This window comes from Pongo abelii, chromosome 19, assembly GCF_028885655.2.
Source record: "Pongo abelii isolate AG06213 chromosome 19, NHGRI_mPonAbe1-v2.0_pri, whole genome shotgun sequence".
NCBI lineage: Eukaryota > Metazoa > Chordata > Mammalia > Primates > Hominidae > Pongo > Pongo abelii.
The window spans coordinates 53,210,634-53,223,975 of NC_072004.2; the positions used below are offsets into that span (position 1 = coordinate 53,210,634).

Consider the following 13,342-nt stretch of genomic DNA (forward strand, 5'->3'; position numbering starts at 1 on the left):
TTATCAACCCTGACATCTTGTTTCTAGTTTTCCTTCTCAGTCTTCTTATTAATACCTCTAAAGGGGGGTAGCAATAAGTAATAATAAAGACACTTCATATGTATTAGACATTGTTATAAGCACTTTCATACATTAACTTTATCAACAGTACAAAGCAAAACTGAAGTCAATGGTCTAAATGCTGTAGCTATAAATGATCTGGTGAGGATGACCGAAATGAGCAAAATATCTAATGATCCATACTGCCTATTGTATTTTATTCTAATTAACATGGTCTACTCAAATTTAAAAAAATAATAATAATCCTGGTATTGGAAATCCTGGTCCAGAAAACTATTATAATAAAAGCAATAAAATAGTTAATAGTTCAATTAACTCATATTTTCTGGAATCATCAAAAGGTTTAAGACACACAAAAATTTAACTGTCAAGTCATTAAAAAGGTATAAACTTTTGGAACCATGTAACTCAACAGAATATTGCAGGTCACTCCAAACCTACCATTTAAGTAACTAATATCTTGATTTATATTTTCACTTGCTTGATACAAATATACACCATTTCACCACATACCAATAGCCGTAATAAAAAATGACAATTATCTATACTGTTTAAAGATCAAAGCTATCAATTTAAGAAACAAAGAATATTCCTTATTTAACCAAATCAAAATCTCTCCAGCCTGGTTCTTAGGCAAAATCCTAAATTCTGACTCAGTATGTATTTCTATTCTGATCAACTATTTTAAAAATTGAAACGGAGATCAAAGAATATATCTAATAATACTGAGACCTGCGAGCTGATTTGTAAAATTTTTTTCTTGAGACAAGGTCTCAACTCTTGTTGCCTAGGCTAGAGTGCAGTAGCTCAATCTCGACTCACTGCAGCCTCTGCCTCCCAGGTTCAAGCAATTCTCCCAAGTAGCTGGGATTACAGGCGTACCACCATGCCCAGCTAATTTTTGTATTTTTAGTAGAGACAGGATTTCACCATGTTGGCCAGGCTGGTCCCGAACTCCTGACCTCAGGTGATCCACTCTCCAAGGCCTCCAAAAGTCCTGGGATTACAGGCGTGAGCCACTGCACCCAGCCTAAAATATTTTAATTATATGGATAATACCTGATTTAGGAATTCTTTTTAAGAAGTCAATAAAGAAGCCGGTGGCTCACGCCCATAATCCCAGCACTTTGGGAGGCTGAGGCGGGTGGATCACCTGAGGTCGTGAGTTCGAGACCAGCCTGACCAACATGGAGAAACTCTGTCTGTACTAAAAATACAAAAAATTAGCCATAGTGGCACATGCCTGTAATCCTAGCTACTTGGGAGGCTGAGACAGGAGAATCACTTGAACCCGGAAGGCGGAGGTTGTGGTGAGCCGAGATCGTGCCATTGCACGCCAGCCTGGGCGACAAGAGCAAAACTCCGTCTCAAAAAAAAAAAAAAAAGTCAATAAAGAACAGGGTTATTTTTAAAAACAAATCTCGTTTCCATTCATTTCATTTTCACCTAATTAGTACCAAAAATACTAAGATCTAATCTATTTCTATCTTTCCTGGTTTCATCAGCTTGCATACTACTAAATTTTCTCTTGTATTTACTCACTACTCTGGCTGGAGACAATGCACTCAAACTAAATACTCTGTCCTCACCTTTCAAACACTTAGGACAATGGCTTTTTACCTTACCGTTTTCTGGCCCATCATTACATGCTGTTCAGTGTTTTAAGAGATGAAAATAAAAAGGGGAAGGCAAAGAGGCTAGTAGCACAATTTGTTCTTCATTCTTTAAAACCACTTCCTTAACTTAATCTTGAGATTCTAGGTTACCTAAAGGAAGACAGTCCTGTAAATTATTTCAGGTGTGGTTTTATAAAGGCATCATTAGCATTCAGCTTCATGAAGAGGTTCCCTACCCATAGCTAGCCACAAATACAACAAGTCATTGTGCTGCAATTACTGCTTTATAAAATTTATTGAATCCATTACCCACTTTCACTCTTAAGTATCTGTTCTGGTTTCTTCTGACCACAAAAAAGACCTGTCTTCAGCGCATTCTCACAAGTTCTAACCAACAATATACTAAGTTTGCATTTATTAAAATCACTGTCATTTTGGTTTTACTCCATACAGCTATTTGTAACATCTATCACCCTCAGTAAAATTAACTGTTAAAAGTTGAAAGGAAACATTAAATGCTAAACTTTTAACAATTACAAAACATCTAATTCCCAAGTGGATACGCTACCATTTATTATTTTTTTAAAGTGTAAGACATTAAGAACTCTTATCAGATTAATGCTGTACACGCAAACAAGAACAAAAAGAAAAAAAAAAAAACAAAACCCCAAACTCTTATCAGAGTGGTCTATTTAGATTGGTTTAAACTAGGAGAGCAAACTGCAATGCAGAAATGTAACAATCTGGCCGGGCGCAGTGGCTCACACCTGTAATCCCACCACTTTGGGAGGCCGAGGCAGGTGGATCACTTGAGGTCAGGAGTTTGAGACCAGCCTGGCCAAAATGGTGAAGCCTGGTCTCTACTAAAAATACAAAAACTAGCCGGGCATGGTGGCGGGCGCCTGTAATCCCAGCTACTCAGGAGGTTGAGGCCCAAGAATCACCTGAACCTGGAAGGCAGAGGTTGCAGTGAGCCAAGATCACACCACTGCACTCCAGCCTAGGTGACACAGTGAGACTCCGTCTCAAACAAAAAAAAAAGAAAAAAGAAAAAAAAAAGACATATCATAGCAATCTGACAATATGTACCTGGAACTTTACAAAAGGTTCTTATCCTTTGATCCAACCAGTAATTCCACTTCCAAAAGCCTGAGAAAACATTTTAATGCAAAGATTTTTGCATTATTTATGTTCTTACAGTTTATTGATGGCAAAAACTAGAACAACCTCCATGTCCAACACTGGAAAAATAATTACGGAATGTCATACAACAGAATATTACACAGCCATTAAAAATGTTTAAGAATGACAAGAAAAAATGTTTTCAAAATTACATTTAGTGAAATAAATAAGGACAAAAAATGTTACAGAAAACAATATGTTAACTCTGTATCTATGTGTGTGTCTAGGACTGAAATTACACCAAATGCTGCTTATCCCTGAGAAGTATGATGAAGCGTAATTTGTTTTGTAGTTATTTTTCAAGATTTTAGAAGGAATATATATTTTGGCCGGGTGTGGTGGCTCACACCTGTAATCCCAGCACTTTGGGAGGCCGAGGCGGACAGATGACCTGAGGTCAGGAGTTTGAGACCTGCCTGGCCAACATAGGGAAACCCCATCTCTTCTAAAAATACAAAAAAATTAGCTGGGCGTGGTGACGCACACTTGTAATCCCAGCTACTCAGGAGGCTGAGGCAGGAGAATCACTTGAGCCCGACAGGCAGAGGTTGCAGTGAGCCAAGATCAGGCCACTGTACTCCAGCCTGGGCGACAGAGCGAGACTCTGTCTCAAAAAAAAAATAAATAAATAAAATTTAATTCTTCAGACTTCTCTAAAATCAAATCTGTATTATATGTTATTTTATAATTGTAGTAACACTGAACAACATTTTAGCCAGAGTATAAAACTTTCTTAAATATTTCACCATTCCACCAACTTATTTGGGATTTTCTCAAATACACCTACATCAGCCCTATCCTATACTCAAGTGTTCAAACTCACTGAACTACCATGGGAATCTTCTAAACATGGATACAACATATCACATAAAAGAAGAGGCTATTTTTTTTTTTTTTTTTGAAACAGTTTCACTTTGTCTCCCAGGCTGGAGTGCAGTGGCGCAACCTCGGCTCACTGCAACCTCCGCCTCTGGGGGTTCAATCAATTCTCTTGCCTCATCCTCATCAGTAGCTGGGTCTACAGGCGCACTCCACCACACCCACTGATTTTTTTGTATTTCAGTAGAGACAGGTTTTCACTACGTTGCCCAGGCTGGTCTCAAACTCCTGAGCTCAGGCAATCCGCCGGCCTCGGCCTCCCAAAGTGCTAGGATTACAGGCGTGAGCCACAGCGCTGGGCCTAAGGCTACCTTTTTTTTTTTTTTTTTTGAGACAGAGTCTTGCTCTTGTTGCCCAGGCTGGAGTGCAGTGGTGCGATCTCGGCTCACCGCAACCTCCACCTCCCGGGTTCAAGGGATTCTCCTGCCTCAGCCTCCTGAGTAGCTGGGATTACAGGCGCCCACCACTATGCCTGGCTAATTTTTGTAGAGACGGGGTTTTGCCATGTTGGCCAGGCTGGTCTCGAATTCCTGACCTCCAGTAATCCACCTGCCTCAGCCTCCCAAAGTGCTAGGATTACAAGCGTGAGCCACCAAACCCGGCCTAAGGCTACTTCTTTACATACAAGTTCGTTAATTTCATTTTACAAGTCCAAGTTACAACTGACAGTTTAACTAAGGGTAGAGTTTCAGCATCCCAACTAAAATGATAAAGTCTGCAACTGCCTGTAAACATTGTAACTATATTGCAACATTTAGCTACTATCAAAATCCTAAGACTACTATTTGAAATAAGTTCAAACAATGTTTCCTCAGTGCATTACCTACAGACCCTAGGGACAAAGACAAAACCTAAGGTTAACTTCATGCATGCACTGCCATCTATCAAAGGAACAGTGCAGAGCATAAAATTCTGATGGGGCATCTTCCTTCCCTCTTCCCTTTTCCCCTTCTCTCCCAACAGGTGTTTTGCTCTGCATTCTCCCTTTCAATAGTATTTGGCAGAATATCCTGAAAGAAACTTGTTTCCCTTGACAAGAATTTTCACTAACATTCTCACAGCATTCAATGACTGTGCAGAAGTTCCAACACAAATAAATGTCTCACTCATTCCTTTGTGATAAAAACCCATTCTGAAGCAAAGAAAAACTGCACCTTTTCCTAAATGTTATTTTGAGATATTTAAATTAAGTGAGCTTAAGTTTTATTTGCCTTAGTCACAAGTCCACAGTATAATTAAAAAGCAAAATTCAACCGCCAGATACAGTGCAAAGTAAGTTCCGTACTAAACCACATTGCAAGGTTACATCTTTTTCAGCGGAAAATTTTGGAAAGTCACATCATTGTGGAGAGAATACAGTATAAAAGCACCTAAAAAGTTGGCCATTTTAAAGTGCTATATGACAGATTAACGTGTTGCATTCACAAAGGTGGTTATGTGAATATACCAAGAACTAATGTCTTTTAAAGACTATTTATGTTGGTTTTCCCTATGTTTTGGTATGCTTTCCTATGTTGATTATTCATTAAATAATAATCTTATATCCAAACTCACTGAATTTTTTTTTTGAACTCCACAGCCATTGTGGGACAATAAACCTTAAAGGCTGATATCATAACTATATGCTTCAGAAAAGTGTTTATGTTGGCAGGGGAGAGAAGAAAGAAAATATCAACAAATGAATCCCTATCTGGAGTCCAAACCGAGAAATGCATTGTTTAATATGATCACAGTGCTAGTTTCAACTATTTAAAAATACAAGTCCATTATACTTCTAATGCAAAAAGTACAGAAATCATAATCAAGACACACAATTTCTAATGCATCAACACTATTTACTTTATGTCAGAACAAATCATTCTACCGTTTTTCATGAAAAATAAATGCACCTGAATAATCGTAGATGCTGTCACTGAAAAACTTCTAATAAATTAAGTCATTCAATAGCTCCTCTAATCCTTTTTAAAGTACTGCAGCTCAATCAAGTCTTAATTGAGATTGGCAAGCATAAAGGCATAGACTGGCATCTCTACAATGACTTGCATTTTACATAAAATTTGAAAAAAACTTCGGTAGACATTTGAAAAAAAAAATATTGAGGAACAAAACTGATCAACTGCCTTTGATAGCAAAAGAATACTGATGAGATGAAGAGACTTAGGTGTACCTTATCGAAATAAGCAATGTATAATCCAAAGCTTCAGCATCATCAAAACGCAGATTTCAAGATATTCGGAAAAGGTTAATTTCACTTCTTAAGAAATAGTGGCAAGCAACTGCACTCATTTCCTGTTCAGATTCAATTCAAATTTCAGCCATTTCCTTTTAATGGAAATAGTACAGCAACATAGGGCAGAGAGGGTCGGTAATGCTACACTACCAAATCTAAAGAGTAAAGTACCCGGAACTGGGTCTTGACACTCAAGATGAGCAATCAGTTTTTTATAGTACTCTTACACATTCAATAATTTGACTTCCTTTAAAAAAAAAAACAACAACTCCACCTGTAAACTAAATAATGCCAAGAAAGCCCGTTTTGAAGAGACAGGGCCTAGCAGTACAATCGTTTCAAGAGTTTTAATGCATTAGGCAATACGAGACTATTTACAACGAAATTAAACCATTTTAGTGGAGTCTTGACTGTGCACGAGTATGTCACTCTGCCCCCAATAACTAAGCTTACGTGGTGAGAGCTACCAGTATTAAAACAAAAAATACACAGGTAGCAGTGCAGCTGCGACATTTCCAGGTAATTAAGCCTCCCCGAGGGTAGGTGGTTTCTGTATGGGGTAAGGCCCTAAACGCTCAAGATCCTTCAACCCCTCTCTGAGACGTGTGCTTTGGCAAAAGCAGCGTCTCCTAAAGGGAAAGGGTCAAGGAAGAAGGTTCCAAAAGAAGGAAAATCTGGAGAGAGGGAGTGCGTACGGAGCTCTAGGCTTGGGGCCGACAGAGGTTACCGAGCCACCCACTGCAAAGGCGAGTTTGTGGGGACTGCTGAAGAGAAGGCCTCTCCTAGGAGTTGCAACACACTCTCTCCAGTGCGCAGCGCTCGGCCTGGGGGAAGGGGGAGGAGGGGAAACAGCTGCCAGGGGAGCGGCTGGCCCAGCCCGGCCCGGCCCGCTCACCGTGAGAGTGTCGTCTATGTAGAAGGGAATCTGCCTCCTCTCGAAGGGGAACTCCTCCTCCCCGTCCCTGCACACTGCCACCAGTCGCGCCATCGTCCCCGACGCTGCCGTTGCCACCGTCACCACCTCCTCCCAGCTGCCGCCGCCGCCGCCGCCGCCTCCTCCCAGCTCCTGCCTGCCACAGCCAAACCCCGCGAGTGTAAGCACCCGCCGCCGCGCAGCACATTGGCCACGGGGAGCAGGGAGCGGAGCGGGAGGGGACGGGAGAGCCGGGCTGCGTTTCCCATCACTCGATTCCACACGCGCTCAGCCAATCAGCGCCCAGCGCCGCCGGGACCCGCCCCCCTCGCGCCGCGCTCCCTCCCTCTCTCCCGCCCGCCCGCCCGCCCGCCGGCCTCCAGTCAGGGTCCAAAGGAGAGGCGGAAGGGACCCGCCTGCCGGGGGCTTCCCCGCCCGCCGCAGGAGTCCCGGCCCCAGGACCCCACCCCTGGCCTGGGCCTCGCAGCCTGCTCCCCGCCGCCCGCCGCCCGTGTGCTCTCTGCCACCAGCTGACCCCTTCTCCCCCGCTTCTGGGCGCACCCCGCCCAGTCGGCTCCAGGACTGCAGTTGCCCAGCGCGACCCCGCCCCTGGGAGGGGTCGACCCCGCAGCGGCTCTGCGGAGTCCAGGGAAGGGGGAGGGTCAGACCCTGTCCTCACCCTTCTCGGAGGAGGCTGTCGGTTCCGACCTTCACTGTTTTCGTGGTAGCCTCGCTAACTCCCACCTCTGCTCCCTGTTACTGACTGACGAGGCCCGCGTCAGGGCCGGCCTGGGCGGGAGCGCAGCTCCGAATGCCGTTTCTTATCCGGGCAGTCAGCCGCTCGCGCCGCGGGGAGTGGAAGAGGGAGGGCGGGGGACAAGGGGAAGGTGGGGCCGGGCGGGGTCGGGCGCCGGGCGGGGCCCACGTCCTCTCGCGAGACTGGGGCCGGCCGCGCTAGGGACCCCGCTGGAGAAATCTGCGCCCAGAGGGTGCGGGGCCGCCCTGGCCGTCCCGCCCGTGGGCCCGGCGCCCTCCTTGAAGCCCAGCCATTCCGCTAGACCCGAACTAGGACTGGTAGGAGGGGTGATCGGCCCAACCTCAGGCCCCAGCCGCGGGCCGGGAAGGCTTCCCCAGAGACGAGGGGCAAGCCCCTCGACATCAGGGTGTCGTCTATGTAGAGGGGAATCTGCCTCCTCTCGAAGGGGAATTCCTTCAGCAAGTCAAGCCCGACTGATTCGGGGCTGACTCAGGGCAGAGGCCCAGAGAGGACCTGGATAGGTTGCGAGAAGTCGAGATCAGAGGGGGCGGAAGGCAGTGAGAAAAGGGAGACGAGCATCGGGGGGTGAGAGACAAACTCAGGTCTGGCTCTTGGCCCTTGACGCCACTGAATTCGCGTCCCACGGCGGGAAGAGGAGAAAAGGGCCCTGACACCGCGGCTCGCCAGGGGCCCGCTGCGTAGCTGCATCCCGATCCCGCTGAAGGGACCGCAAATAGTGAAGTGCTGACAGCTTGTGGTTGTCGTTACACTGGAAGGAAATAGAAAACCGGACAGCGGTGTGTGTGTGCGTCTTGGCCAAAGGAACTTCTTGGGCTGGGTTAATGTGAGCAGGTACTCTCTTGGGCGAAGTACTGGCACTGGCCGACGGCCTTTCCCTCTGGCCGTCTCCGAGGAAGCAGAGCTGATGTGAAGACAGTTCCTCTCGCCACCGTGCGTTCAGTTCTGACCTTGAAGGTTTTGGAGGTCTGTCGTGAAGATATTTAGCCTATAAAAGTCCTGGTGATCTGAAGGACAGATGAATTTACTGCTCTATTTCCTGGTAGAATAGGCTGGAGCTGTGATACCTTTAAACAAAGTATTTTGGGTCGGGCATGGTCGCTCACGCCTGTAATCCCAGAACTTTGGGAGGCTGAGGTGGGTGGATCACCTGAGGTCAGGAGTTCGAGACCAGCCTGACCAATATGATGAAACCCCCGTCTCTACTAAAAATACAAAAATTAACCGGGCGTGGTGGCATGTACTTGTAATCCCAGCTACTAGGGAGGCTGAGACAGGAGAATCACTTGAACCCGGGAGGCGGAGGTTGCAGTGAGCCCAGATCGCGCCATTGCACTGCAGCCTGGGCAACAAGAGCGAAACTCCATCTCAAAACAAATTATTTTGGTTATCACATGGAGTCTTAGAGATTCACAACAGAAAACCCATAGTGCACCCTTAGCCATGTTGACTTAGTACATTGTGTGGTCATTGTTAGGGTCGGTGTGACATAAGAAACGAAGAACCATTGTTCATTCCCGAAGGTGTGATTACCCGGCAAATATTTATGTCTTCTGGGCCGGGAGCCATGGCTCACGCCGGTAATCCCAGCACTTTGGGAGGCGAGGTGGGTGGATTACTTGAGGTCAAGAGTTCGAGACTGGCCTGACCAACATGGTGAAACCCAGTCTCTACTAAAAATACAAAATTAGCCGAGCGTGGTGGCACACGCCTGTTATCCCAGCTACTCGGGAGGCTGAGGCAAGAGAATCGCTTGAACCTGGGAGGCAGAGGTTGCAATGATCCGAGATCGCGCCATTGTGCTCCAGCCTGGGCGACAAGAGCGAAACTACGTCTCAAAAAAAAATTTTTTTTAATGTCTTCTGGCCATGTTAGCAGAGTAGAAGAATGTATTAGCTTGAATCTAATACGTATGTATGATGTTCATATACATAGCCAAAATTTGGACATTTTTAGAGAATCTTGCGTTTTATGTAAAAACAAAACCAAACAAACCAGGACGGGGGCGGCGGCTAACACCTGTAATCCCAAGACTTTGGGAAGCCAAGGCGGGCAGATCACTTGAGGTCAGGAGTTCGAGACCAGCCTAGGCAACATGGAGAAACCCCGTCTCTACTAAAAATACAAAAATGAGCTGGGCGTGGTGGCGAGCACCTTTAATCCCAGCTACCCAGGAGGCTGAGGCAGAAGAATCGCTTGAACTGGGAAGGCGGAAGTTGCAGTGAGCCAAGATACTGTGGCCTTCAGTATCTAGAGGTGCTCCTATAGTGGTACATCAATTAATGTACCCACTTTAAACCATTTTTTTTTTTTTTTGAGACGGAGTCTCGCTCTGTCGCCCAGGCTGGAGTGCAGTGGCGCTATCTCGGCTCACTGCAAGCTCCGCCTCCCAGGTTCATGCCATTCTCCTACCTCAGCCTCCCGAGTAGCTGGGACTACAGGCACCTGCCACCACGCCCGGCTAATTTCTTGTATTTTTATTAGAGACGGGGTTTCACCGTGTTAGCCAGGATGGTCTTGATCTCCTGACCTCTTGATCCGCCTGCCTCGGCCTCCCAAAATGCTGGGATTACAGGCGTGAGCCAACGTGCCCGGCCTAAACCTTTTAGATTTCATTAGGATTCTGGTTGATAAAGAACATTAAAAATGACAAGCTCATTATATAGGTGCTAATTTTAATTACTTTGACTACTGAACACACGCCAGGTACTAACAAAGAACGGAGTATTCACCCTGGGGATTTAAATCTATGAAAAGGTATTAAAACACATATATAAAACATAATAAAATGAAATCCCAAAAGTCTCTTACCATCTGAGCTTACTTTCCCTAATTTGGGTTTGTCTCTTAGGTCCACTGAGCATACTTAGTATCTTTGGACAAATAGGAATTCAATGAAAATGTATTCTTAAAGGCGAAAAAGGCGGATTTGCTAGGTAAGTTGCTGTTTCTCAAGGAGGTAACCTGGGTGCTATAAATCCAATCCAATCTAATCTAATACAGTACAATACAATATAATACAATCGGTACAATAAAATCAATATCCCAAGGAAAACGCTTAGAAAATTATTTCATGGCAAAATAATTTTTCAAAGTTTTCATTGTGCCTCTTCCTGGTTTTAGAGTAGGCACTTATTTTTATTTTCACTATTGCTCTGTTTTTAGTCATAACCACTAGTACTGCAGCAAATATTTCTTGAGTATTATCCTATGTACTTTAAAATGAAAAGTATCTGCTTTTAGAGCAAACCTCTAATTGACGAAATATATAATTGCTACATTAAAAGACAGTTGTCTGTTGCCTATTATTTCATTTTGATATTGGCATTGTGAAATGCAAGTTCAAAGGATTTGAAAGGCCAGGAAAGCAAAGGCAATCAACAGCAGAACACATTTTGCTGGTACCTAATAAAGAACAGTTGGAGGGATGGAGCTGTAATAAATTATCAGCAAAATACCATTCTTTTTCTTAGGTCCAAATGTGTGAGAAGCTAGCCACAAAATGCAGGCATAAATGAGATCTATCTGTTCTTCAGGCTACCTAGGTTTTAAAAAGATGAAAAGTACCAAGGTATTCCTTATTATTTTTTAGCTTCATAGACTATATTTAAACTCCTAGGGAACAACATAAGGTTCTTGTATGATTTATATAGATACATTGGACATTTATGCTCAATAAAAATAAAACTGGTTGTCATCTTCGGCACACAAGAGCTATTGGGGCACGTGTAGTAGACATCCCCAGTTTATAATTGTGTAAAATTAAAATTGGCCGGGTGCGGTGACTTGCACCTGTAATCCCAGCACTTTGGGAGGCCGAGGTGGGTGGATCATGAGGTCAGGAGATCCAGACCATGCTGGCTAACGGTGAAACCCCGTCTCTAGTAAAAATACAGAAAATTAGCTGGGCGTGGTGGCGGGCACCTGTAGTCCCAGCTATTCGGGAGGCAGAGGCAGGAGATCGTGCCACTGCCCTCTAACCTGGGCAACAGAGCAAGACTGCGTCTCAAAAAAAAAAAAAAATTAAAATTATGGGAGCGAGTCACTTTCTGAAGGGCATAGATAGGCTGAGGTCCTGGACAGATTATGTTCTTCTTACTCCTCACTTTGTTATCTTTCCCTCTCCTCTGCCCTCAAAAATTGATAGTTGCAAGGAAAATGATAGTTGATTAGAAGACCTTTTGTTGTTTCATTATAATAACCACAGTTTTATGTGGTAAGACAATCTATGGCCACAGAATGTTATTTAAATTACCATAGTGACCTAAATCTGAGGATCTGTGGATTGGGTTTTCTTTTTCATGAGCTGACACTGGGAAGTTCTGTTTTATCTGTCAAAAATAAACACACCTGGCCAGATGCGGTGGCTCATGCCTAAATCCCAGCACTTTGGGAGACCAAGGCGCGCAGATCACTTGAGGTCAGGAGTTTGAGACTGGCCTGGCCAACATGGTGAAACCTCATCTCTACTAAAAATACAAAAATTAGCCGAGCGAAGTGGCACCTGCCTGTAATCCCAGCTCCTCGGGAGGCTGAGGCAGGAGAATTGCCTGAACCTGGGAGGCGGAGGTTGTATAGTGAGCCAAGGCTGTGCCACTGCACTCCAGCCTGGGAGACAGAGCAAGACTCCATCTCAAAAAAAAAAAAGACAGTAGACTATTAAACGTTATTATAGGCCAGGATCACAACGCCTGTAATCCCAGCACTTTGGGAGGCTGTGATGGGAGGATCACAAGAGGCCAGGAATTTGAGACCAGCCTGGGCAACCCCATCTCTATTTGTTAAAGATTAAAATTAAATTAAACCTTAATTTAGCCATAGTTTTATTAAATTACACTGGGTACTTGATGACTCTCATCTTTCTTATTGGTTCTCCTTTCCCTGATATGGCCCCTGCCTGCCTCTCCAGCTCTCTGCCCATGCTCTTCCTTTTTCTGTGTTCAGCCTTCTTTCAATTCCATTATGTGCTTGGTGCCCTCCCAACGTAGGACGTTTGCTGAGGGAGTCATCCATCTATAATGTTCTCTGCCATTTGCCCCCCAACCCCCAGACATATAAGACTTTTATAACTCCTCATCCCACTAATCAGCTGTAGCTCAAAAAAAAACATCTGTGGGGAAAACTTGACTCCTTACTAGGTCAGTTCTTGATTTGACACTCTTGACAACCTATGCTTTTTCTTCATAACTTAGTATTTCACAGTGGATGTTTAATGTCTGTTTCCTCCACTAGATTGCAAGCTCTGAGGTATCAGGAAATTTGTGCTGTGCTTCTTAAATCCCTAGCATAGGGTAGGCTAAAAGATGAATTAATCCCAAAGCAAAACTTTGTCTCGTAATTGTTATGTGTATAAACTATAATACAACATCCAATTCAGTCTATTATTTTTGTAGACAGGGTCTCACTATGTTTCCCAGGGTGGTCTTGAACTCCTGGGCCCAAGCGATCCTCCCACCTCAGCCTCCCAAAGTACTAGGATTATAGGCGTGAGTCACCATGCCCAGCCTTCCGTCTATTCTTTGGTGCATTTAACTGTCTGACTTCATAGTATATAAGTAATTTATTTTATTTTTAAAGTTTTTCTTTTTTTATCCACCCATCTGCACACTGGAGTATTTGATTTTAAACATTTGCTTCTTAGTCCTAGGTTTTATTCAAAAATTTAAATTGAGCAATAAACAAGTATT

General features: G+C 44.2%; 2 protein-coding genes across 10 annotated transcripts in view; one reads left to right on the forward strand and one right to left on the reverse strand.

Moving 5' to 3' along the window:
• The window catches only part of LOC129047464 (gametogenetin-binding protein 2-like), a 108,915-nt gene extending 101,766 nt beyond the window's left edge, over positions 1-7,149 (reverse strand). Inside the window, exon 1 of the mRNA XM_063718774.1 lies at positions 6,863-7,149. Within this exon, the coding sequence (XP_063574844.1) occupies positions 6,863-6,955 (93 nt within the window). The 5' untranslated portion in view covers positions 6,956-7,149. The remainder of the gene's footprint in view (positions 1-6,862) is intronic.
• The window catches only part of LOC100449172 (unconventional myosin-XIX), a 77,435-nt gene that overhangs the window by 30,520 nt on the left and 33,573 nt on the right, over positions 1-13,342 (forward strand). For 3 of the 9 annotated variants that reach the window (XM_063718795.1, XM_054536913.2, XM_063718791.1), the window contains exon 1: positions 7,808-7,954. The exons of 1 other annotated variant lie outside the window; for it this stretch is intronic. The gene's annotated coding sequence lies outside the window, so the exon portion shown is untranslated. Of the gene's footprint in view, positions 1-7,775; positions 8,622-10,506; positions 10,592-13,342 lie in introns of those variants that run through there. 5 more of the 9 variants (XM_054536916.2, XM_024241604.3, XM_063718796.1 and 2 more) reach the window with 4 other exon arrangements.